This window comes from Quercus suber, unplaced genomic scaffold (assembly GCF_002906115.3).
Source record: "Quercus suber isolate HL8 unplaced genomic scaffold, Cork oak 2.0 scaffold_844, whole genome shotgun sequence".
NCBI lineage: Eukaryota > Viridiplantae > Streptophyta > Magnoliopsida > Fagales > Fagaceae > Quercus > Quercus suber.
This window is the reverse complement of record NW_027070274.1, coordinates 80536-106993: the sequence shown is the minus strand read 5'-3', so window position 1 is coordinate 106993 and position 26458 is coordinate 80536. Positions and strand designations below refer to the sequence as shown.

The 26458-nt window shown below is 40.9% G+C and overlaps 3 protein-coding genes across 3 annotated transcripts; 1 reads left to right on the top strand and 2 right to left on the bottom strand.

The window, feature by feature from the left end:
- Nucleotides 1–356: 356 nt before the first annotated feature.
- LOC112019085 (heat shock 70 kDa protein 16) lies at nt 357–7824 on the bottom strand. The gene is made up of 10 exons (XM_024051612.2): nt 7672–7824; nt 5892–7191; nt 4515–4727; nt 3680–3775; nt 3457–3588; nt 2940–3140; nt 2177–2323; nt 1937–2065; nt 1245–1375; nt 357–684 (listed from the first exon to the last, which is right to left on the bottom strand). Exons 2-10 carry the CDS (start codon nt 7056–7058, stop codon nt 618–620), a joined length of 2283 nt encoding a protein of 760 aa, XP_023907380.1. The 5' UTR covers nt 7059–7191; nt 7672–7824; the 3' UTR covers nt 357–617.
- Nucleotides 7825–13943: 6119 nt separating this feature from the next.
- Nucleotides 13944–14648, top strand: LOC136065078 (uncharacterized). The gene is made up of 2 exons (XM_065767755.1): nt 13944–14264; nt 14295–14648. Exons 1-2 carry the CDS (start codon nt 13944–13946, stop codon nt 14646–14648), a joined length of 675 nt encoding a protein of 224 aa, XP_065623827.1.
- Nucleotides 14649–20243: 5595 nt separating this feature from the next.
- LOC136065077 (uncharacterized) lies at nt 20244–20696 on the bottom strand. Its single transcript, XM_065767753.1, has one exon. The coding sequence runs from the start codon at nt 20694–20696 to the stop codon at nt 20244–20246; it is 453 nt and encodes a 150-aa protein (XP_065623825.1).
- Nucleotides 20697–26458: the final 5762 nt, after the last annotated feature.

Below are 26458 nucleotides of genomic sequence, written 5' to 3'. Positions count from 1 at the left end.
TGAAATTGTATGGGCAGAAAATGTTATATGTGCTAAACATATTTTGGTGTTTTTCTAGTAGGGTTTAGCAAACTATTCAAATAGACATCTGTCTGGCCAATGGCCACCAAAGTTTTAACCAGATAGGTCAGAAATTTGGACAAAGACACCTTGGTTTGATTAGAGCTGAATATTTGGCATGATTTAAGAACAAAAGGAAACAACATTTTAGATGCAGCAGGTGTACGGCATGTTTCATTTTTCAGCTCTAAATTCTTTTTAAAACAAGTAAACGATTAAATTAAACTTTTATACAAAATTTGTAAGTATTGAACTAAGAATTATTTTCCACAATGACAGGTCCAATTTAACCGGAATTGCAAAGAATTGAAAACTATTTTCATTATTGTTGCTCAAAGCCTAGGCAAACAAGCAAAAAGTGGGGCCTATATTAACTACAATTCTCTTGGATTACTCCCTCATATCACAATTCACAAAAGAGAAAAGCAGTTGAAAAAGAAAGAAAAAATAAATAAAAGGATAATCTACCAGAAAGTAGACGAGATTCAAATCTCAAACCTATGGAGTATGGAGGCATCACCACAGCATAGTATTCACGCGTGCTTGTAAATATTGTGCTAGTCTGGCCCCTGGTCCTCTGGATTTGGAGGAGAAGCCTTTGATCTCAGTATATGCTTACATGTCCTGAAAGGACATTTAAATGTTAAACTCTTGAAAGAAATTAAAGATTAAAAGTGATAAGAATATTAATATAGAAAATAATGTAAATTAAGCAAACTTTTTAGGGCAAAACTTAAGGAATAGTTGCTTCCAAAAAAACAAAGTAAGGAATAGTTCCTGAGGGATCATATTCCCCTAATGACAATTAAATTCAACCATGTGGCTCTTTGGCCAATACAGCCATGGTTGAGTTGAATTGAAGAACCTAAGGTACAACATCTAAGGAATTGCATTTTAACTTTTGTTCCATTTTTAGTATAAAATATAAGACACCCAATTGAATGATCATTGCATTCCCTATATTAAATCATTTTCCTATCTACTCCATAGATATAAAGTATGACACATGATGAGATTGCCAATTTGGAAATTCATATTTTGGTAAAAGATATAGAATTGGCTAGTGATAAAATTGATCCTCTATTCTCACATTCAACAGGTTCTGTGTCTTCTGACCTACACAAGTGGAACAATATAAGGTAAAAATTCGCAACATGCAAATAAAGGAGGCACAAGAGTAATACATGTCCAAATCTTCTTTCCTTCTCTTGATATCGGCTGACCATAATACTGGGTCGGTGTTCTTGGGCATGGAATCTTGTAGTTGGGATTTCTCTCTTAGCCACTGCTCTGCTTTATTGCACTCATTAACGATCTAAAAACATGGAAAGTCAAAGACATTGAAATGATTATAAAAACAGCATCAGAAATATGGGTAAATCTTAGGTACACTTCCTTAAGTGTTGTGTCCATTGAGGTTCCCCTAATTTAATTCAACCGTGGGGATAAATTAAACAATGTAACACATCTTTTCATAAAGCAACGAAATTCATGTATGTAATTTACTGGTCAATGCAACCACATGATTGGATTTAATTGAGGAACCTAAGGTACAACACCCAAGGAATTGTATTTGTACCTAAGTTTTGTCCCAAATTTATAATAAAACAGCATCAGAAATATGGGCAAATCTTAGGTACACTTCATTAAGTGTTGTATAGGTTCCCCTAATTTAATTCAACCATGTGGCTAAATTAAACAATGTAACACATCTTTTCATAAAGCAACTAAATTCATGTATGTAATTTACTGGTCAATGCAACCACATGATTGGATTTAATTGAAGAACCTAAGGTACAACACCCAAAGAATTGTATTTATACATAAGTTTTGTCCCAGATTTATAATAGTCATCATTGCCAATTCCATAGCATACCATTTCTCGATCTTCGGGTGGGATCGAATCTACAGACATCCTATAATCCACAACGGACTTCAGCAGATCTCTTGTAGCTTGTGCTCTTGCTTCTTCATCTTTATAACGATTATCAATTGGATCCACCAACTATAGGGGGGAGAAAGAGAGGAAGGGAGGGGGGGTTGGGGAGAGAGAGAGTCAAGCAAGGAGTAGAAAAATATGAAGGTAAACCAATATATTTATAGTAGTAAAAGTAACCTTCTTTAGACCCTCTAATTTTGAAGTATAAGCATTTTCAGTTTCGTCATCCCCATCATCATAAAGCCACTCCTCTGTCTGTTGTAGGCTTCTAGATATGCCCTCTCTCTCCTGATCACTTGCAAAGCTCCGATATGTGTTGAACAGCTATTCACATACAAGTGACAATTTAAAAATCCGGCGTATTGAAAACGATGGAAGTATGAACTGAAACACCTATCTTAATTGTTGTTGTTAGTGATGCCATGAGATTGATAATGCATGAACAGAGATATGAAGGTAATTTATTAATCTTCACTACCTGTGATCTAGAATGGGGTATTATTATAACACAACATATTAGGAAAACCTAAGTTATTGGTTTTGCTGCTTTAGATATTAACTAGTATTACTCTGGATGACAATGCTAGTCTTACAAGATAAAATCTTGAAATAAACAAAAGCAAGAAGATTCTTCAAAAAATGCATTTAGATAGTTCCTGTAAACATAATGAAAGTTAAAATTGATGGGTTAATGGGATAAGCTGCATTACATAAAATTTCCATCTAACAATGTAATTATACCAGTCACTAGTTATAAAAATCTGTTCACCATAGCAGAGAATTTGCATTAAGTCGTAACACTTCCTCAGCAAACCTAGATGGTACCGTAGTGAAGACAGGTTCACAAGAACCAAACTTATGTTGACTAATTGTTTGACCAGGTTTGAGTCATAAAACAAAGGCATATATTTAAGTCTCAGGAAAATTACACAGGTTATACCTTATTCCGCATCTCATACACATAAGATTCTAAGGCATTCTTCCTTTCTTTTGTTAGTTCCACAGCTCTGTCCTGTTGGGCCAGCTGAATTTCTCTTTGTTGGGCTTCATAGAGCTCAGACTCAGTCATTCCACCATATATATTTACACTAACTGGTATCTCAAGCCTCCTGGTCGCTTTATCTTCTCTCAATCCATCAGCCTGCAGGAGGAGCATTCTATGAGTTAGCTTCGCATTTCCACCATGGCTTTTAACATTTAAAATGGTCAGGAAAGATATGAATTTTACGGGAGTAGAAAACCTATTCTGCATGTACCTCCTCCATGCCAAAACCAATTTTTAGATTGAAAAGGTAATGTTCTAAGAAAGCGCATTAAAGCATCCACAACTATATTTTATAATTTAATACTCTTTATTGATTCTTAACTTCTATTCTCATTAAAGTAGTATAATTTCTCTAATCTGTATTAGTACTATGGTCAAGGGTGTTATGGGAATATTTCAACTACAAACTTACAGAAGCATGTGAAGATTTTGGCTGTGTAATGCTACTATCTTCAACACCATTTGCAACCATATCAGAAGAACCAGAAATATTTGAATGAGTATTGCCCCTTGTGACTGAATCATCTACATGATCTTCTATCAACTGAAATAAAAAGATTTACACCATGTGGTAAAATTTCTATGAAAATAACAAGCTCAAAAGAGGTGACAAGAAAATGAGACTTCTTACTAACCGTAGCTGACTCAACACTGACAATTCCATGCAGGTTTAATATAACTTTAACTTTAACCCTTGCCTTTTCACCATGGGAGATGCTGAAAGGGCCAATCTGTTACCAAAAAGAAGAAGGTTGATAAGACAGAAATATATCCAGTGCAAACTTAAACGTTTACTTAAAATTTCAAAATACTTGTTTGGAGAACATACAATTTAAGGGTACATTATAAATTGACGCAAACGCTTGAAAAATACGGAGTTCCATTGTCTCAGTTGAAACTGAAGTGCTCTTTTCACATATAAATAGTCATGAACTCAAAAATATTTACACATTTGTGATGGTGCAAGCTGTCCATGAGCCTAAGCAAAGCTCAAGTATGTTCAGGCTTGGCTTGTTTGTAGGACCAGCTTAAAATGTGTGCTTGAGCTAGCTTAGTTCTTTAATAAATGAACACAAACAAATTAGGTTGAGCTTGAGCTGTTCGTAAATGGCTTTGTTAATTGCAGCCTACTAAAAGGTCGTATATAGATAATTGAATCAATCAACAGCTTATCCTCAATACACCCCTTTAAGAAAGTTTATGCGGAAAACAAAAAACACCATATCAGTATCCAGTAACAAAGACACTATCATCCTTTGTCAATCAATTTATCATCCATCACAAAACAACCATGAGAATAAAGCCTATTCAAAGCAATCATTAAGCACCCAAAGTCAAATGAAGCCTCAAATAAAATAATGCAAAACACTTCAAACAACTCTATAATGCTTCTATTTAAGGAGAGGAAAAAAGGGGGAATAGAACTCAAAAGGCAGTGTATGTAAGCAAAACACTTCAAAGTACGCATACCGTGAAACAACTGATTTTTGATTGCACACCAGGAGGCAATTCTTGTTGATTCGCATAGAATGCTTCCAAATGGAATGTACTACTTCGTTGAAATGTCAGAAGTTTAATACTTGGAATGGGCTGGCCTCTCCGGAAAAGTATGCCATTTGATCCTGTGCCAATTGGGCCTTCTTCTGATGAGAATCCTATGGAGAAAGGAATTATATCTTGAACCTACAGAATAAGATACAGTAAAAATTACTCACAAGATATGCAAGAATAGACCAAACAATATATACACACACACACACACACACACACACATACACTTCTGCCTTAGTTAAATCATACAGCAGGTGATATAACATTTTTGGACTTTGGGAATGATGCCCAAAGAGAATGAAGAGAAGAAAAAGAAATTATTTGTAGATGATACAAACAAGATTAGTTGTTTACAATCAGTCCAAGATGAAAGTCGCATAAATACATTGGACAACATAGTACATCAGTGGTCAGTGGTTAAAGACACAAATAAATATCAACCATCAGAAGACTCCTATTAACATAACTTTCTAGGAGGCCTAAGGATCGAAAGTTTTTGTTTCATGAACTTTTCACCGAGTCCAAGTCAACATTACTATGTTAAATGACAATCTAAACTTGCTTGTAAGTGTCCCCTCCACAACCACCCCAACCCCCCACACGAGACACGCAGGGCAACCAACTGTCTAATGTCCACCAAAACTAGATATATATGCAGAGTAACACACATTATTTTCATTGGTATCTTTGTAAATATATAGTGAATTTAGATGTCATCATATTTAAAGAACTGAGCCAGAGACTATAGAAAGCATCTTTGATGGACTATTTTGCTGCTGCTTTTTTTCCTGCCAGGAAGTTACTTGGTTAGGAAATTGGACTGGACATATATTTTCAGTTTTTGAATGATCTCTGAGCTTTATGAGAGGCACTCATGCATTCCATTAATTTTATCTGCCAAAAGGGACATATGGGGGAAGTTTTTGGGGTGAAGAGGAGGGGGGAAGATTGTTCTAACTCCTTTTTTTCTTAAGTATTGTTCTAACTCATTTGAATATAATGTTAAGCATTATCACTAAACATGTTCATTGATGCGCTCAAAAAACATATCTATTATATGTATACCACATATAAGACCAAAATATGTCTTGCATATTATTTAAATACAAACTTCAGCCTAATTGATAAATTAATCTTTTTTTTTTCTTTCAAACTAAAATTAAAAAATAAACTTGAGTCATTAGAGACTAAATAGTCACTTCAAATAGCCAAAAGCATATTGCATTCTAATAGATATATAATGACAATACACAACACATATCAGTAGCCAAGAACTGATAAGTCATTTATACAAACCTGATATTCTCTGACCCGAAAAACTGGACTAAGCATTGCACACTGAAGAGCACATCCACGTGCCACACATTCACTTGTATTCAGTGTCCGTCTGGGTTCTCTCCTGAATAGAGAAGCTATCAGTCTAGTAATTGCTGGAATCCTAGATCCTGAGCCAACAAGCTCAACAGAATGGATCTTTTCAGGCAACCCTACATCAGCCAAGGCTTTTTTACAAGGAATGCTAAGCCTCTCCAACAATCCTGAAGCTAGCTTCTCAAATTCTTCTCTCTTGATAAAGCCCTTAACATCTTTCTCCTCCATCAAACACTCAATGGTCAGAGGTGCCTCTGGATTTGCACTCAAAACTTTCTTCAGCTTCTCGCAAGCTGCTCGCAGCCTGATGCATGCTTTGACATTAGAGTACACATCAATATGGTACTGCTCCTTGAATTGTGCAGCAAAATGACTAAACAAAACCTCATCAAAATCTCTCCCTCCCAAGCTTCCATCAAAAGTATGTGATAAAATCCTCATATGTCCAGCCTCAAATGATGCAATAGAGACCTGGGTATCACAATGACCAATGTCAATAAACACAACACAGTTTGGGCCCGAAGTAGGAAAATCCGTTTTGTAAATCCCATAACTAAGAGCAGTTGCAGTGCAGTCATGCATCAATCTCAAAGGCTTCAACCCAGCAATTGTTGCAGCATTCAAATATGCATGTCTCTGCAAATCTGTGAAGTATGATGGGACCCCAATTACACAATCCGAAATGGGAATTTCCAAACTTTTCTCTGTTATCTCTTTCAAATGAGAAAAGAGCATAGCCATAATCTGAACTGGGGTAAATGTATGGGTTGCACCCAAGTACTTCATATGAACCAAAATCCCACCATCTCGGCCTTCTGAAGTTTCAACTGGGAACATTTTTAGCTCATTTTGAACATCTGGTTCCTTAACTTTTCTACCAATCAATCTCTTCACCTGAGATACTGTGGACTTCAGGTTCATCATAGCAGAAGCAGCACCAGCAGACCCCAGAAACCTTTGCTTCTCCCCAAAAGATACCACTGCCGGGGTTTCGCGATTCGATTCGTCATTCAATAAAACATCAATACCCCGCTGCTTCACCACAGCTATAACACAGTTCTCATTTCCGATGTCAAAGCCCACCACACTCATTTCAACTGACTCAAAATCAGACTAAACCACAAATTTAGCACGAACAAAAAGTAGCAACTAAATTAATAAGTCCAAATTCCCACTTTCCTCAACCAACCAAAAACTTCATTCCTCCTCACACTTGATCCACACCCTAAATTTCCACAGCAACAGCAATTCAAGGAAAAAAAAAAAAAAACCCATAAATTGTGAAAATTAAAGCTCAAGCTCATAAAAACAATAACCAAAGAAATTTAAAGTCTCTCCACTCACATCAGAGCTAAGTTTCATTTTTCATTAAAATTAAAGGCAGGTTTAAAAAGAAAAATATTCTTATAAATTATATACTATCAATGAGACAATGACCCACTAAATCAAAATACTCCACAATCCATATTTATCCCTTAACAAATTAATAAGCATATATGTATTGACCTTTTCAACGTTAGGAAACCAAAATAACAAGACCTCAAAAGACTCAAACTTTTAATTCTGGGTGTTCTTTTCTTTTGCACCATTTTCTCAGCAACCAATTACAAGGCAAATGTTCTACTATATCACAAGCTAATCCACAAAATTTTCCCAACAAAACAGGAAAAAACAAAATTTCACAGGCTAAGAAGATTGGAAGTACCTTATTGCTTATTGAGGAACAGGTTTTGTTTTTGGACGCTCGAGAATGACGTAGAAACCAAAATGGAAAGCACCACAGAATTTGAAGAAAGCTTTTAACTTTTAAGAAGTGGTGGCAGAGAGAGAAAGCATGCGAAATGTTCGCCAAAACAAAAGCGCACTCTAGAGTATGACACATGGGACATGACCATCTTCTCGTACATTGTAATGGTCCTTTTTGGTAATTTCACGTTCCACGTGTCGTAATTAATTATCATAATGAGTACCTTATTTTTGAACCTGATCCTACGGCTATGCAAAGCACTATCACAATTTTTTTTAAGAGCCACTTCAAAAAAAAAATTATTTTTTATTTTTTATTTTTTATGTTTTCATATACATAACAATGTAACATTTAAGAGCCACTAGGCTATTGTTTCCCATCACCCGGATCAATTGGGATCTTTGAAAGAATAGGATTCAGATTAGGCTTATAATAAGTAATAACTCGGCCCACCTTTTCTTTGTTTGAAATCAAATAACTCAACCCACCACTTAAAGCTCAATTTGTCTAGGCCTTTTTTTAGGCATCAAATCCTCAACCCTCCATAAATTTATGAGTTTAGAGCATTCACATTAGCTCTTTTATAATTGTGTAAAATACATATTTTGACCAATTTTACACATTCTAAGCAAAAAAACACTCACATCAATGGGTGTAAAAATGTGTAAAATATACACAACAAGTGTAAATGAACAGTAAACCTTGTATATTTACACGGTTACTGTTCATGTGTATCCGATTTTTTTATTCTTTTTTTTTTCTCTCCTCTATCAAACTGCAACAAACTAGTGCGGGGAAGAAGGTGCCAGCGTCACCACCAAACTACAACAAACCCAACCACCAAACCCACCACCACCACCAAACACCGCAACCTTGCACAAAGAATTAACCCAAAATCAACACCGCCTAACCACCACTCAATCACCACCACCACAACCCATCTAGACTTGTGATATTCCAATCACAAAATCAACCAAAAACAAAAGAAAAATCAAACCTTCAATGGAAAACTCAACAACTTAGAACCCAAAATCAAACTTTCAACAAAAAAACCATCAACCCAAACCTAAACTCAAATCAAGGCCGCTGTCACCACTGCCGTGGAGAGCTTGCTGCTTTCTTTGCTCATGGAGAGCTTGCTGCTGCCATTAGGAAAAAGAGAAACAAGTGCTGAGCTATGACAAAGGAAAAGATAAAAAAATAAAATAAAAAAAGAGAACAGACCGTGAGAGAGGAAGTAGAGAAAGGATGTGGCTTTGTGAGATATAAAAGGAAAAAATAAAAGAAAGGGTCAAATGTGTGGTGGGGGTTAAAAGTGAGGGGAAAGGAAGCTTCCTTAAATATAATTTAATTATAAACGAATTATGAGTGAGATTTTTTTTTTTTTCAAACAAAGCATGATTTTATTTGGAATTTTATTAAAGTCTATATTAAAAATTTTAATTTAAATCGGTGCTTTTTTTCTAACTAAAAGCATACTAATAGTAAATAATATATATATATATATCTCTCTCTCTCTCTCTCGAATGCATAACCCTGAAACGACACACCGAAATATTTCGTTAATGGCAAAATGATGGTCGAAAATATTGATCCGTTGGTTGTTGCCGAAGCCACTATTTTGGTGGTTTGGCCACTAGTGCTAGCGGCACGGTGGGTGGAGACACTGATCTAGCAGCGGTCGCCGAAAACACGATTTTAGAGGTTTGACCATCAGACCTCCACCACATGCGGCTCCATTGGCCGAGCGCCCGGTGTTGGTAGTTTACTTAAAATTTAAGTTTAAATTAAAAAAGTATGACCATTAGGGAAAATAATAAAAAATTGATGAAGAATGAATATTTTATTGAAATATCTTGTAAAATAGATAAACTTATGTGAGTATTTTGTAAAAGTGATGGTGTAAAATAGAAAAAGTAGGTTTTTTGTATAAAATAAATGGAATCTTTTAAAATAACTGATGTGAATGCTCTTATAGAGGCGTTGGCAATTGGAATAAGTATTTGGCACACTAATCATCGAAAATACTTTTTTTTTTTTTTTCACATGTGTCATATGCCAAATCATTTTAACACATATTATAATGTACTTCTACTAGTAGAAGCACATTGTAGCTATATGCTAAAATTTTTAAATAATTTTTTTCTCATCTCTACTAACTTCCTATTTTCTTTCTCATATTTCTCTCTCCTCTCTCTCCTTATTCCTTTTTTGTGTTTTATAAATGGTGGGTGTTATTTTAGGTTATTTTAATGGGTGATGTATTAAAATAAGATATGAGATATATAGTGTAATGTTAAATGCTATGATAGATTAGATAAAATAACTTTTTGATGTGTTAAAATTAATTTTCTTTAGAACATTTGATGTTAATGTTGTAAACATAGTTTGTCAATATCGTACGATACGCGATACATTTCGTACAATACGTATCATATCGTATTGACGTATCGTAAATGTTCATGAATCGTATGATACAGTATGCGTATCGTATAAATCATATCATACCGTAAAATCGTACATATCGTATGATACATAGACAAATACTTTAAAATTAGATTTTTTGTTAAAATTTGTACTTTTATTTGAATCTAACAACTTTTCTTTAGTAAAAAATTATTAGTTTACTTAATTTAGACTACTTAAATAGCATATTCATAAGTTTTTTTTTTTCCCCCTTTCTCCTACAATTGAACTACATTGTACACACTTACCTTTCACTTTAATATTTAAAAAAAAATTAATTTTTTTTAATTGTTATTGTTATAAGTCCAAGAAACTAGGATGCCAAAAAAAAAATTATAGAAAAATTATTAAAATAAAAAGAACAAAAAGAAATAGTAAATGTTAATGACGAATAACGATAAAGAAAATTTTAATGAAGAAATAAATTTGCAAAATTATAAACATGATGATAGCGTTGACTTAGATAGGATTGATTAGGCAATTTGATGAATATGATGAAAATAAATTATTATTTTTGGGTCATTTATAATATATTATTGTAGGGACCAGGTTCAGGCCTCCCTGTGTATTACGGGAATGGACCCAAGCCCAGCTAGCCCTGCAATTAATTTGTAGAGAGCAGGGGTCAAGAACTAGGCCCTAATAAGGGGTGCAACGACCACACGTGGTAGTTCTCAGGTGAACATGAACAATGACGCTCCTCGACCTTTCTCCGGCGAGCTTCCTGTTCTTATGACTTCCTCTCTTTTTTCCTTTCTTCCAAAAGAAAAGAACCTCCTTGCCTTAAGAGGGATCCCTTACATTATATACTCCTTTCCCCATTGATCACGGCCCTACATTTGTTGAGTAACCAGGCCACCACTTGAGTACCTGTCTCATCAGCCACTTTCCCGTTCTTCTTGTGGTTTGCGGCAACCAAGGCAACACTGTTCTGTAATCCCCTCCTCATTGATGCAGCCAAGACGTTAGTTGAGGACATTTAATGTGGAGGTGACAGCTCGCCTTAGACTTGCTCCTTCACCGTGCTCCCGTTGTCGACGCGTGGCGCTTGCCCTTTCCTCCTCGGATATTTAAGAAGACTCCTCTTTAGTGGTGGGGTGGTCGTGTATTTCTGAGGTCTCAAATGTCCGAGGACGGGGTCGTCCTCGGACCTGTTCCTTGGGGGCTGGACATCGTACTTTTATCCTCGGACCCCACATGCATCCTCGGCATGGGCCTCTAAGCTTGGTTTGAGGTGGGCCGAGGCTGCCTGACTTTCTCGCCCCACAATAGCCCCTCAAAATCTTGCTGCCTGCATCCTCGGGCGGGGAGAAGGATTTTGACACCCTCGGGCCTGCTCCGTGTCCAGTCGAGTCTTATCCCCCGTCAGTGCAGGGGCCTATTTATCTACTCAAGGTGCGTTGCTGACGTTTCGGAGCACGTAACGTGCGCTTCATTAAATTCAGGTGGCTCTGTGCTCCTCACGTTCAACGAGGCATTACCAATCTAACGGTAGAGGTTCGCCTCGCATTTATGGGCGGGAAAACCCGCACGGCTCCTCGATTTGGGGTATAAATACCCATTCGAACTGTTTTTTCCTGTTTTTTATTTGCAATCAAGAATTCTCGCGCGTCTATCCTATGTTCAACCAAACTCTCACTTACATCTCCAGCACAAAAAGCCTGTCCGAGGAGCACCTCCTCATTCCTATAAGTCGCTCTATCCCTCTCTGAGCTCTCTTCCTCTTTACCCCTTCTTCTCTTTCATTTGCTCTTTCTTAGTTCCTTTAGGCATCACTTGGGATGGGTAGATTTGAGAAATATGTCTACACTAAGGAGGCGATGGAGAAATTCATCGCCGACTATGGGATACCTAGCAATGTAGGCTTGAGGTATTGTGAGGATGGGGAGTGGCTCTTTCAAAGAGAGGAGGGCGAAGTGGTGATTCTCATTATCGCTTTCCTCGAAGGGGGTATGAGGATCCCCATGGGGCTGGTGATGAGGGGCTACCTTACGCACTTCCGGCTAGCCCCCACCTAGTGCGCAATAAATATTTTCAGGATTTTGGGCTGTGTGGACGCCCTTAACGAGAAGATGGGGCTGAGGTTGACTCACCACGACATAAACTGGTGTTATAACCTTCAGCTCCTTAAGGGCAAGTTGTATTACCTGAAGACAATGGATGACAGGGTACGGCTCATCCAGTGCCTCCCTGAGTCTAGCAAGGGGCTGAATGAGGATTTCCTCATTGTGTCTGAAGAGTGGCACGATGGACTTCACTGCCCAACGACGGAGGGAATACCAGGTGGGGCAGTGGGAATAGGAGGGGGTTCAAGTTCTCTTTTCTTTCTTTTTTTTTTTTTTTTTTTGCAAGTGCAATTTGCTTTGTTTGGTTACTAACGTATACCAGGTGGGGCAGTGGGAATAGGAGGGGGTTCAAGTTCTCTTTTCTTTCTTTTTTTTTTTTTTTTTTTGCAAGTGCAATTTGCTTTGTTTGGTTACTAACGTGAATGTGTTTTCTTCCTGCAGACCCGCACGCCTTCGAGCGCCACTTCAACCTGGTCAACAGGGAAGATTTGCAGAAAGTACTAAGGGCGTTAGTTGTTGTAAACGAAGATGACCATCAAGTTAGAGCCGCCCACAAAATCTTGGAGTACACTCTTGTTCAGAAATTGTTCCCAGTTCCGAAGCATGTGATTAGAGCAAACGACCCTCGGCTACAGAAAATCACTGTGACCGAGGACGGGTTTCTGTTCCCCGAGGAGCCCTCCGTTCCAGAAGTCTTCACCTTGGCCGACCCCTCTTCCTCCCACAGATTTGCAGAGGCTACAGAGGAGGATCCAGAGCGGGAAGAGGAAAAAGCCGATTTTGGCCCCGCCGAGGAAGAGTTTGACATTTTTGATCAAGTCGATCAGTTTGAGGATCCTCCCGGAGACTTGGGCGACCCCTGTCTGACCGAAACGGACTTTCTAGCTTCAGAAACCTCTCATTGGCTAACGATGGGTTACAAAAGGAAACCCTCCACCAGCCTGTTGGATCTAATTGAAGGCCAACCGGGGAAGTCCCAACAAAAGCTTCCCCCTCCTCCTCCCAAGACTCAGCCTGTTCAGACTAGGTCAACTTCTGCCCAGCAGAAACTTCCCCCTCCTCCTCCTCCTCCTCAGACGAACCTGCCTTCTGGGTCCGTGCCTGCCGATCCCAAGAAGAATAAGGATAAGGGCAAAAGACTCATAGAGGATAAGCCAGTGTCCTCGCAGGATGAGGACAATACTCTGCGGCGTTCCAAGCAGATAAGGATAGGTGGCAAAAGCCAGGATAGGCAGGTTGTCACCACCCCGTCTGAGGCTCAGGCCTGGCTCCCCGCCCCAATGCTCCATGGGGAGCCCTTGAGGGACGACGCCTCCTTTAGAGACTTTAACGAGGGCGAAGGTGCGCACGTGGCTGACGCGCTGGAGAGATGCCTGCTGCTCCCGGTGGATATGGCCGAGCTAGATTCTTTGAGGAGCAAGCAGGTCTTCCTCAGCCTCAAGCGTTACCTAGGAATGGTAAGAACCCCAGTACTTGTGATTTTCCTGATTTCAACTCTTCCCCTTTTTCCTTTTTTTGAGTTGGGCTTATAGTGCATTAGTTACTCTGGCAGGCTGTCCAGGCTACCTATAGGTTAGAGGCGGCAGCCAACGACCAGGAGAAGGCCCTCGACCTAGGCGTGAAAAGCACTTTTAGGCCACCCAGACCCTCAAGACCTCCAAGGTTGACCTCGCCACGGCCAGGCAGGAGTTGAAGGCGATGACCAGGGCTCGAGACAACGCGGTGTCAGGTCTCGTTGGTGCCAAGAACCAGGCTAGGGAGCAGACGAGGCATCTGGGCGAAGCGGAAGAGCAGCTGAAGATCGCGAAGAAGCTGATCGAGGATTTAAAAGCGAAGGTAGCTGCTGCCGAGGGGGCCCAGAGGGTGGCGGAGTGGTCCAAAGATGAGGCCCTGCGGGCTAAGGCCGAGGCAGATTTTGGTAGGGAGGAGGCCCTGGCTGCCAAGGAGGAAGCTGAGGCTGCAGCTTATGCTGAGGGGGTGGCCGAGATAAAAGCCGTTTACAAAGCTCAAGTTCCTGGGGTATGTAGGCGCTATTGTTCCAAGGTCTAGGCTGAGGCCCTCAAACAAGCCGGGGTGGAGGCCTCGTCCGACCTGTGGAAGGTGGAGAGCGTATACTACCCCCCTGCCATCTGCGAGGCTGCCCCTGATGGCGCTAAGGTTGGGGAGGTTGTTGAGGAGGTAGGGGCTACTCCGGGTGAGGGGGCTTCGGTTGCTGAATCAAAGGAAGACCCGAGCGAGAAGGCGCCCCAAGAGGCTGCGAACGTCCCTTCCAATGCCCAGATCCCCACCACCGAGGAAGCAGCCATACTTGCCGTACCCCTGCAGGCTATCCCTTTAGGCCAGAGCTCAGAGGACCCTGAGGTTGCCTCTATCCAGCCATTTACCGGGGGTGAGATTGACTAGAAGGAATAGATCTCTTGGCGTCTCGGTCTAATCTGCCTTTGCCATTTGTTTTATCTTTTCCTCTCTCTCTCTTTTTTATTTTTTTTTTATTTTTATTTTTTTATGTAATGCGGCTTTTGCCATGCAATTTCTATGGACTTATTGTAATGCGAATTTAATTTCCCTTTTTATCTACTCTGGCTGTTTATTTGCTTGCATGCTACCCGTTTCGTCTCTTTTCTTTTTACTTGCATAATCTTGAATTGTGTCTTGGCCAATCACGTCAGTAACAATAATAATGGGAGGGAATGTATGCTTGGGCAGACCCTTTGTGTCTTAAGGGCTAGGTAAGGTTTTGGTCCCTCCTAACATAGGTCCCCCGCGGGGTAGTTGTTCTTCCGTGGGCTTTGGTCCGAGCCCCATGCAAGGCCTCGGTTATATCTGACACTTAGGACCCCCTTCTTTTTTTGCAGTGGTTAGTTTTCCCATAAGCTTGAGTCTGAGGATCATGTAAGGCCTTGGTCCTGTCTAACACTTAGGATATTTTTAAAGTAATTAGTTTCCCCATAGGTTTGAGTCCGAGGACCATGCAAGGCCTTGGTTCTGTCTAACACTTAGGATATTTTTAAAGTAGTTAGTTTCCCCATAGGCTTGAGTCCGAGTATCATGCAAGGCCTTAGTTCTGTCAAACACTTAGGATATTTCTGAAGTATCATGCAAGGCCTTAGTTCTGTCAAACACTTAGGATATTTCTGAAGTAGTTAGTTTCCCCATAGGCTTGAGACCAAGATCATGCAAGGCCTTGGTTCTGTCTAACACTTAGGATATTTCTGAAGTAATTAGTTTCCCTATAGGCTTGAGTCCGAGGACCATGCAAGGCCTTGGTCCTGTCTAACACTTAGGATATTTTTAAAGTAATTAGTTTCCCCATAGGCTTGAGTCCAAGGACCATGCAAGGCCTTGGTTCTGTCTAATACTTAGGATATTTTTAAAGTAGTTAGTTTCCCCATAGGCTTGAGTCCGAGTACCATGCAAGGCCTTGGTTCTGTCTAACACTTAGGATATTTCTGAAGTAGTTAGTTTCCCCATAGGCTTGAGACCAAGACCATGCAAGGTCTTGGTTCTGTCTAACACTTAGGATATTTCTGAAGTAATTAGTTTCCCCATAGGCTTGAGTCCGAGGACTATGCAAGGCCTTGGTTCTGTCTAACACTTAGGATATTTCTGAAGTAGCTAGTTTCCCCATAGGCTTGAGTCCGAGGACCATGCAAGGCCTTGGTTCTGTCTAACACTTAGGATATTTTTAAAGTAGTTAGTTTCCCCATAGGCTTGATTCCGAGGACCATGCAAGGCCTTGGTTCTGTCTAACACTTAGGATATTTTTAAAGTAGTTAGTTTCGCTTAGAATGGCCATTGAAACGGGGGCTACATAATCAGGACAGGCTTAAAATCTGGATCAAAAGAGACTTTTTCATTAATAATAATATCTTTTCAGATTATTTACATTCCATGAGCGAGGTACAGGTTTTTCATCTAAATCTTCTAAATAGTATGCGCCAACCCCTGCTATCGAGGTAATTCGGTAGGGCCCCTCCCAGTTTGGTCCCAGCTTCCCCCAGGAAGGGTTCTTGGCAGCCCCTACGACTTTCCTCAGCACCAAGTCCCCCGATGTTAGCGGTCTGAGCTTCACATTGGCATCATATCTTTGCTTAAATTTTTGTTGGTAATAGGCCAACTGTACCATTGCTCGTTCTCTTCGTTCGTCAACCAGGTCCAGGCTCCTCCCCAACAGTTCGTCGTTACTGTATGGAGTGAAAGAACTCGTCCTTTGTGTTAGGAAGTTTGTTTCCACGGGGATCACTACCTCGGCACCATAAGTCATGGCAAAAGGGGTTTCCCCTGTTGACTGCCTGGGTGTAGTTCGATACGTCCAGAGAACATGGGGCAGCTCCTCTACCCATCTTCCCTTAGTGTCATCCAGTCTCTTCTTGAGCCCATTGACGATGACCTTGTTAACAGCCTCCGCCTGTCTGTTTCCCTGAGGGTAGGCGAGCGTTGAGTATCTGTTTGTGATCCCTAGTTCACAACAGTACCTTTTGAAGGCCTTACTATCGAATTGGAGCCCATTATCTGATATGAGGGTATGCGGGACACCGAATCGCGTGACGATGTTCCTCCAAAGGAATTTCTTTGCGTCCGCGTCCTTGATGTTGGCTAGGGGCTCTGCCTCCACCCACTTGGTGAAGTAGTCCGTAGCCACCAAGAGATATTTCTTATTCCCTGGCGCCTTGGGGAAAGGTTCTACGATGTCCAAGCCCCACTGGGCAAACGGCCATAAACTAGACAAAAGATTAAGGGTCCCTCCGGGTTGATGAATATTCGAGGCAAACCTTTGGCATTGGTCACACTTTTTGACATAGTCTAGGGCTTCCTTCTGCATTCCTGGCCACCAGTATCCTTGCGTGACAGCTCGGTGGGACAGGGATCTTCCCCCCATATGGCTCCCACAGATTCCCTCATGCAGCTCTTCTAACAGTAATTCTGCTGCCTCGGGGTGGACGCATAGTAGGTATAGTCCAGAGTAGGAGCGCCTATACAACTTATTGTCCTCGGACAACCAGAATCGAGAAGCACTCCTTCGTATTTTCTCTGCCTCTGACTTCTCCTCGGGCAGAACGTCATCTTTAAGGAATCTCGTTATGGGGTCCATCCAACTGGGGCCCACCCTAACCTGATGGACGAGGACCGCTCCTTTTGCCACCCCACCTGCTCTCTTTAGATGCTCCACAAGTATGATCCGGGGCAGGCTCGCGGCCAAGGAGGTCGTGAGGGTGGCTAACGAGTCAGCGTGGCTGTTCCCACTCCTGGGAATGTAAGACAAGCTGAAGGGGCTAAACTCCGACTGCAAGCGCTTGACCTGGCTCAGGTATTCCTGCATTCTCGAGTCTTTGGCCTCTATCTCTCCCTTTACCTGCCCTACCACCAATTTCGAGTCCGAGAATATCTCAATCGACTTTCCTCTCACCTTTTGTACCATGACCATTCCTTGCAATAATGCCTCGTACTCAGCCTCGTTGTTTGTGGCTGAGAATCCGAGCCTCAGGGACTTCTCTATGACATGATCTTCAGGGTATACTAAGACTAGTCCTACTCTTGACCTCTTTGGTTTGCCGCGCCATCAACATATACTTTCCAGCATGGTGACCTCAGGACAGAGACTGCTCCAACTGGCTTCTCCTCAGCGATCCTTCCCTCTACCCCTACTTCTATAGTAGGCTCAGCGAACTCCGCCGTTAAGTCTGCCAGAACTTGGCCTTTTATGGCGGTCCGAAGCATGTATTTAACGTCGAAGGCCCCTAAGATGGTATTCCACTTTGCAATTCTTCCCGTGTAGTCGGCGGCCTGAAGTACGGATTTCAAGGGTAGTTGGGTTAAAACGACCACCGTGTGAGCCTGGAAATAATGGGGCAGCTTTCGTGTAGCGTGCACCACGGCAAGTATGGCTTTCTCTAAGGGTGAGTACTTGACCTCGGCTTCGTGCAATGACTTGCTAACGTAGTAGACTGGTTTTTGGATGCCACTGTCATCTCGTATCAGCACCAGGCTCACAGCGTGGTGCGACACAGCAATGTATGCCTATAGGACCTCGTCAGCCTCCAGATTAGACATGATGAGTGGCCGGGCCAGGTAATCTTTGAGTTGTTGGAAGGCCATGGCACATTCTTCGGACCACTCAAATCCCTTCCACTTATTGATCAGGAGATAGAACGGTCTGCATCGGTCGGCCGACTTGGAAATGAATCGATTCAGAGCTGCGATCATTCCAGCAAGCTTCTGGATCTCTTTGGGGTTTCGCGGAGGCCTTAGGTTTTGGATAGCTCTGATTTGGTTGGGGTCAACCTCGATCCCCCGGTGGGTGATGATGTAGCCTAGGAACTTGCCAGATCCTACGCCAAACAAGCATTTGGAAGCACTTAGTCGCAGCCTATACTTTCTGAGGACGTCGAATATACAGCCGAGGTCCCCCAGATGCTCGGACACCAATTTGCTCTTCACCACCATATCTTCAACATAGATCTCAATGTTTTTGCCCAACAGCAGCTTGAATATTCTCGTCATCATCCTCTGATAAGTAGATCCAGCATTCTTCAGGTCGAATGGCATCACCTTGTAGTGGTAGTTCCCGATGGGTGTCACGAAGGCCGTCTTCTCCTGATCCTCCAAGGCTAATGGGATCTGATGATAGCCCTGAAAGGCATCTAGGAAGCTCATCCGAGGATGGCCTACGGTCGCATCTACCAGCTGGTCTATTCGTGGCATTAGGAAGAGGTCCTTTGGGCATACTTTATTCAAGTCCGTGAAGTCTACGCAAACCCTCCATTTCCCACTTTTCTTCTTGACCACCACAGTGTTGGCTAACCACTTGGGGTAGAATACTTCTTTAATAGCCCCCACGCGCTTAAGCTTATTGACCTCTTCCTTAATTGCCGCGACGTGCTCCTTTGACGGGCGTCGAGGTGGCTGCTTCTTGGGGGTCACAGAAGAGTTAACGTTAAGGTGGTGACAAATGAAAGATGGGTCAATCCCTAGGGCATCGCAAGGATTCCATGCAAACACGTCAAGGTTCCTCCTGAGGAACTCAAGCAACTCCTCCTTCTCCCAGGGTGGCAGTTGGGTTTCGACCTAAAAGAACCTTTCCTGGTCGTTGTCGATGACCACTTTTCCTAGGCCTTCAAGCTTTGCTTCCTCGGCGGCCGTGTCAGCTGGTGCCACCGAGGTGGTTAACTGTTATAAGTTTTCGGCCACAGTGGCCGAGGATTCTGTATCTCGCGGACGTGAGGTAACTGCGACCATACACCGCCTTGCCATTGACTGGCACCCTCAGATCTCGAGAATTTGGCCTCCAGACGGGAATTTCACCTTCTGGTGCAAGGAAGAGGCAACGCCTCCCAAGGTGTGGAGCCAAGGCCTTCCCACAATGGCAGTGTAGGGGGAGTATGTGTTCACCACTATAAAGTCCACCTCCACTACTTTCGAGCCGATCTGGATGGGCAGCCTGATCACGCCCTCCGGGATGACTAGCTTCCCATCAAAGCTCATCAAGGGGAAACTATAGGGCGACAAGTCCTCAGGCTTTAGCCCCAGCCTCTTATAGAGGTCGGGGTACATGACCTTCGTTGCGTTGCCACCATCCACCATCACTCTTTTGATGTCATAGTCCCCAATCTTGAAGGTGATCACCAAAGCGTCGTCGTGGGGTTGGGTGGTCCCGTCCTTGTCCTCTTCAGAAACAGTCAGGGTCGGGTGACAGCCTCTTCTGGCCCTCTTTGGCTCGGACTGGGACTCCCTGGCAGCCACCTGAGTCACGAACAGCACTCGCGAGGGGCGCATGCTTGTTCTTCTTGACGCAGTCAAGATCACATTAATCGTTCCAGCGAGCTGCCTCATAGCAGTGTCCCTCCGTGGCTCCTGGTAGGTCTGGCCCTGCTGGCTGTTGGAATGGTGAAGGAGGTGCTTCAGCTTCCCCTCCCGGACTAACTGGTCTATATAGTTCCAGAAATTCCTGCAGTCCTCCGTAGCGTGCCCGTGGTCCTGGCGATATTGGTAGTAGCGGTCCTAATTACGCTTCTCAGGATCCCCCGACATCTTATTCGGCCACTTGAAGTACGGTTCGTTCTTGATCTTTTCCAGCACCCTGTGCACCGGTTCTCGGAACACAGCGTCGACAGCCTGGGCATTTGTCGCCCCAGATTGTCCCATGAAATCTCTCCTCGAATGGGCGTTGTTATACCAGTCCAACTTGGAATCCCTCCTCTCTTGAGGGATAGCCTTCTCCTTCCCCTTGCCTTGTAGCAAGTCTTCCTCCACCCATTTGTATTTGTCGATCCGATCCATTAACTGCCGCACGCTGGTGGCGGGCTTACCAGTTAAGGACTTCCTCAGGCCGTGCCCCATCAGGAGCTCGTTCTTGAATATGTTGATGGTGACATCGTCGTACTTACCATCCAGCTCGTTGTAAATCTCCCAATACTTGTCCGAGTAAGCCTTAAGGGTCTCGTCGTCGTGCATGGTTAGGGACAGCAACGCGCTCATGGGCCAAGGAGGTTTGCTGTTCGTGACAAAATGGGAACCAAAGGCCTGGGTCAGCTGTCTGTACGAGTCTACGGAATTCGTCCTTAAGCCGTTGAACTACCTCATTGCCATAGGTCCCAAGCTAGACGAGAAGACTTTGCACATCAGCGCCTCGTTCTTAGAGTGAACGGCCATCCTCTGGTTGAACTAGCTCATATGCTCCACGGGGTCCGTTTTGCCATTGTAAACGGTGAAGGTTGGTTGCTAGAACCTCCGAGGGAGCACTGCCTCTTCTATGCGACGCGTAAAGGGCGACCTGGAGAGCCGGTCCAGCGCCCTGCTCATGACGTCACTTCCTAAGCCCCTAGGGGTTGGGCTGCCACGCCTACGCCTCTAGTAGCACTCATCCTCGTGGGAGAAAGTTTCGCTCGGGGGTGTTGTCGACCTTTGCCTGTAGTCGTCGTCATTTTCGTCGTTAAAGGGTAAGTTAGGGCTGGACTGGGATCGCATTCGCTGTGCATGGCTCAGCTTTCTCTTCAGATCATCTATCTCTCGCTGCATGGCCACCTTACCGTCTTGTCTTTGGCATGCGTGACTCTTATCCTCTTGCGATCGCGTGGCCGGGCCATAATCGCTCCTCTAGGGCACGCGGCCGTTTCTATGCGTGTGGCTTTTGCTAGTTTGTGAGGTATGCACGATTCCTTCTCAGAATCGTCCGTTCTCCTCGTTCTGGCCGTGCCCAGTGTCACCATAGTTATTCGGACGTTGGGATCTAGCCGGTTCGTGCCGATGGGAACTCCCTTGATAAGGGTCTAACCCTACCATGCCTGGCTGTTGTCCTTACTGATGCACGAGTTCTTCCCACAGACGGCGCCAATTGTAGGGACCAGGTTCAGGCCTCCCTGTGTATTACGGGAATGGACCCAAGCCCAGCTAGCCTTGCAATTAATTTGTAGAGAGCGGGCTCAAGAACTAGGCCCTAGTAAGGGGTGCAACGACCACGCGTGGTAGTTCTCAGGTGAACGTGAACAATGATGCTCATCGACCTTTCTCCAGCGAGCTTCCTGTTCTTATGACTTCCTCCCTTTTTTCCTTTCTTCCAAAAGAAAAGAACCTCATTGCCTTAAAAGGGATCCCTTACATTATATACTCCTTTCCCCATTGATCATGGCCCTACATTTGTTGAGTAACCAGGCCACCACTTGAGTACCTGTCCCATCAGCCACCTTCCCGTTCTTCCTGTGGGTTGCGGCAACCAAGGCAACACTGTTCTGTAATTCCCTCCTCATTAATGCGGCCAGGACGTTAGTTGAGGACATTTAATGTGGAGGTGACAGCTCGCCTTAGACTTGCTCCTTCACCGTGCTCCCGTTGTCGACGCGTAGCGCTTGCCCTTTCCTCCTCGGATATTTAAGAAGACTCCTCTTTGGTGGTGGGGTGCTCGTATATTTCTGAGGTCTCGAATGTCCGAGGACGGGGTCGTCCTCGGACCTGTTCCTTAGGAGCTGGACATCGTACTTTTATCCTCGGACCCTACATGCATCCTCAGCATAGGCCTCTGGGCCTGGTTTGAGGTGGGCTGAGGCTGCCTGACTCTTTCTAGCCTCACAATTATCACTTTTGAATTTAAGTAATTTGAATGTGTATGTTATGAACACATGCTAGTTTGATTTATTTAGTTAGCTTGTTAAATATTATTACATAAGTGATGAATAAATTAGTCATTAGTTGAATATATTCAAAATTTATAACAAATATACCCTTTATAATTTTATATTTATAATTTTTTATAAATTTTATTAAATGTTTGTGTATCTTACGATATACGATGCGGAAAAATTAAAAATCGATTCACAATACGATTCACATTTTGACAACTATGGCTATAAAATCACAACCAAATAAGGTTGCACACTTGCATAATTGCTCCCTCTCTTGGTTTTTTGTATTTTTTGGTTTTTGCAGGGTTCTATTGGGTTGTTATTGAGTGGGGGGAAAATGCTCTAAGATCACAACTAAATAAGGTTGCACACTTGCACAATTAATCCTATTGGTTGTTTGTATTTTTTTGTTTTTTGATGGGTCCTATTGGCTTGTTAATGAGTGGCAAATTTTTTTTTTTTTTTTTAATATATAGAGTTTTAACCTATGGCATCTACTTTTAATGATTGTATTAGTTATCATCAAAACAAGATACCAATTAAATTTTTTTTTTTTGGTAGGCGGAGATTGAACCCTATATTTCTTATTCAACTATCAGAAACTTCATCAATTGAGTTAACTCAAACCCACAACATCCACAACCCCTTTAGTTTGTCATTTTGTCTATTCATGGGAATTAGGATTTTGGAAGGTTTAATTCGTTATGGAATAAACAATTAAAAATGTCTTCTTGTTGAGAGCCACTAAACCATTCTGAGAGAAATGATGAATTTTTCATTCATATAGTAAGTGTTCTCTCATTTCACAAAGAGAAAAGTATTACGTCTATAACATTTTCAGAACAAATTATAAGCAGTAAATTTTTATTGGTTTTAATTTGAATTCACAATTTAAATTAATTTTTGGCTCATTCATAACAACCTATCAGTTGGGATTTGTTATAAAAGTATTATAGAGATAATGGGTGAGTTTGGTTCAGCTTTTTGATATTATGCTTTTTTTTTTATTTAAGTAGAGGCTTTAAAAAGTGTGGTATGAAACTGGGCTTTTTGAAAAAGTTAAATGCTTGGTAAAAGCTGTTAAAAAGTGTTTTTTGAAAAAAAACTGAGTGTTTGGCTAGCAGTCTAGCACTTATAAAAATGGTAGTTTGAGTGGTAAATTACCAAAAATGATAATGTATATATAAATGAGTCTATTTCATACTTAAATCAACTACATCATAATACTTAAATCAATTTTTCTTCATTCATTTCTAAAAACTACATTCATAATATTTTTACAACACTTTCCCATAAAATCATTTGTGATGAATTGATACTAATTTTAATTTGAACGTACTATTAAATTTTCTTTTTTCTCTTTCTAAAAAAATTATATTTTTCTCACCAATATTAGCTAATAATAAACTACCACTTAAAATTTATTGTGAAAGTATTGTGATAGCATTTCTCAATTTTAATTTCTTATTCTTTATTTTATCTTCCCTTATTTCTTTATTTTTTTTCATCCATATTTCCTTCTTTTTTTCCTTCTTTCCTCATTTTTCCCTACCCTTTCCTCCAAACTCCAAAACATTCCACAGAGCTCTCTTTCTTTCTCTTTCTTTTTTTATTTTCTTTCTTCCTTTCTCCCTTTTCTCTTACCACTTCGTCTGCAAGTTTTTTTTCCCTCTATCCCATCAAAACACACAAACTTAAAGGTCACACACAACCACACCATTTGATTCTCATCAAAAGAAGATAGAGAGAGGGGGAAATCGCCAAGGGAGGAAAATCACCTCCGTCGTCTGCTGATTTGCTCTGCCTTCACTGCCGCCTATATTCCTCCCCACCGCTGCTTGATCTCATCCCCACTGCCAACGACATGCGGTAGAAATGGGTCAGATCAGGTTTTTTTTTTTTTTTTTGTTGGTTCTGATTTCATTATTGGGTTCCTTTGTAAAATTGTGTTATAAACAAAGGGATAAAATTGGGTTTTTAAGAAAAACTAGTGGGCAATTTGGAAAATTTGCGCAACTTCCAATGGTAACATGAAACGCACTTTAACGCTTTTTTACAATGGAGCTCCTTGTTGCTTTCGCGATTTAGGCTTTTTCTTCACAAATAAAAACGCTGCTTTTTTTAAAAACAACTTTTAAAAACTTACCAAACACACATTTTATTTATTTATTTATTTTGTTTCAAAAAGCGTTAGAAGCTGAAATTAACGGGCACAATATTTCACTTTCACAAAAGGTGTGAACACTTTCACGAGTCCCACGTTCTTTACGTGAGAGAATGGACGAATCCTATAATAAAAGTGAGTAATTTCTCGACAGAGACTTCTGAAGTCTTTGAATTACATGATATGTGGACGGCTTTGCATTAGAGGACGGCCGAAGATGGGTTACAAACAATGACTTTGTTTGTCATATGTATGTACCAGAGACCATTTCATTGCTGATTGATAGGTATATCATATATGTAACCTGGAATATTCTTTACGATATCGCATTTAATTATATGAGACACCAATGGTTGAAAAGATCGGCACGTATAAATATGCATTGCATCTAATATCATCAATGGCCTTGAAGTCTGACCGCTACTGGCTTACTCATTGCCAGAAATAGAATGGCTCATGGACTAAAATATTTGAGAATTATAATAATAATTATTATCAATCAATAGACAAACAGGTCACTGAGAGGCTGAAAATGCTGCTTTCTTTCAGATGCAAATAAATTAACAACAGATTCGTTTCTTTTACGAAAGGCAGCCAAGAATCGGAGACTCTTTAAAGAGATATCCGTTGGACCACTTTTGTAGTCGCTACGTGGATCCTATCACTCAGTCCATAGCCATAGGCTGCAATTAGTGGAATTTTCATTCATTATGACAACTGTATCCACCATAAAATTAAGGTACAATTATGTAATTGACTTCTAGTTAAATTCAATTATATGGTTGTATTAATTAATGCAATACATGATTAAATTTAATTATCATGTGAGAAAGACACTATTTTTTGTGTGAGTCCAAATCTTCTATCTTACTTTTTTTACTCCACTTTATACTCTATCAATATATACTTGTCATGTATTTATCTAATTAATTAAATACTACTATTAATTAATAACTGTAGTATTAATAAGTCAATAATGATAATATTTAATTAATTAAGTGAACACATAGCAAATATTTATTAGTAGAGTATAGAGTGAAGCAGAAACAGTGGGAAAGAAGATTTGGAACATTTTTATGTTGAATAGTTAAATATTATTACATATTTTAATTTAATAAGAAACCTAAGATAATTGAACTTAAAATTTGATTGAATTTATATAAGTATTCAAGAAGAACTTGTATTCAGTGCATCAAATTCATTAGATACATGTTCATATTCTAATGTGTCTAATACACTAATGCATTGGACACGAATTGTGCTAGTAGCCCTAGCACATTTGGGAGTAAATTTGTATTATACTAGTAATTCTAAATTTATTTGGTACCCATATTTAATTCAGCAATTATAATCTTATATTGCGTGTGACATATTGCTCTTTTTTTCTTCTTTGTGTGTGTTTGTTTCAAAAATAAATAAATAAATAAAAGCTTCTCCTAAAAAATAAAAAATAAAAGTCAGTATTCAGCAAAAAAAAAAAAAAAAAAAAATAGAGAGAGAGAGAGAGAGAGAGAGAGAGAGAGAGGGAAAAAGTAAGTTGTCAGTAATTACTAATTTACTGTCTCTCTCTCTTTGGGTTGTTCTTGTATGCAATATTATTTACCAAGATCTTGTTGCATTAAGTTATGACTACATGTAAATTTTGACATAATTTTGCATTAAGCCAAGGACTTTATAACTCAATGCAACCACTAAAATTTCTTTCCCGGAAGAACTTGGTTTGAATTCATGTACTCCTCAAATGTTAATTTCACCCACTTTATTGTAAGAAAAAAAAATGTTAATTTCATAGTGATACGCTTACACAGAGGTTCATCAACTTCATCTTTGATTTTCATCAACAAAGAAAAATAAATTAAAAAATATAAATAAAACCTTCAACTAGGAGACTTTAAATTTGAACGCATCAATGAGATATTTAAGTATTTAACCTG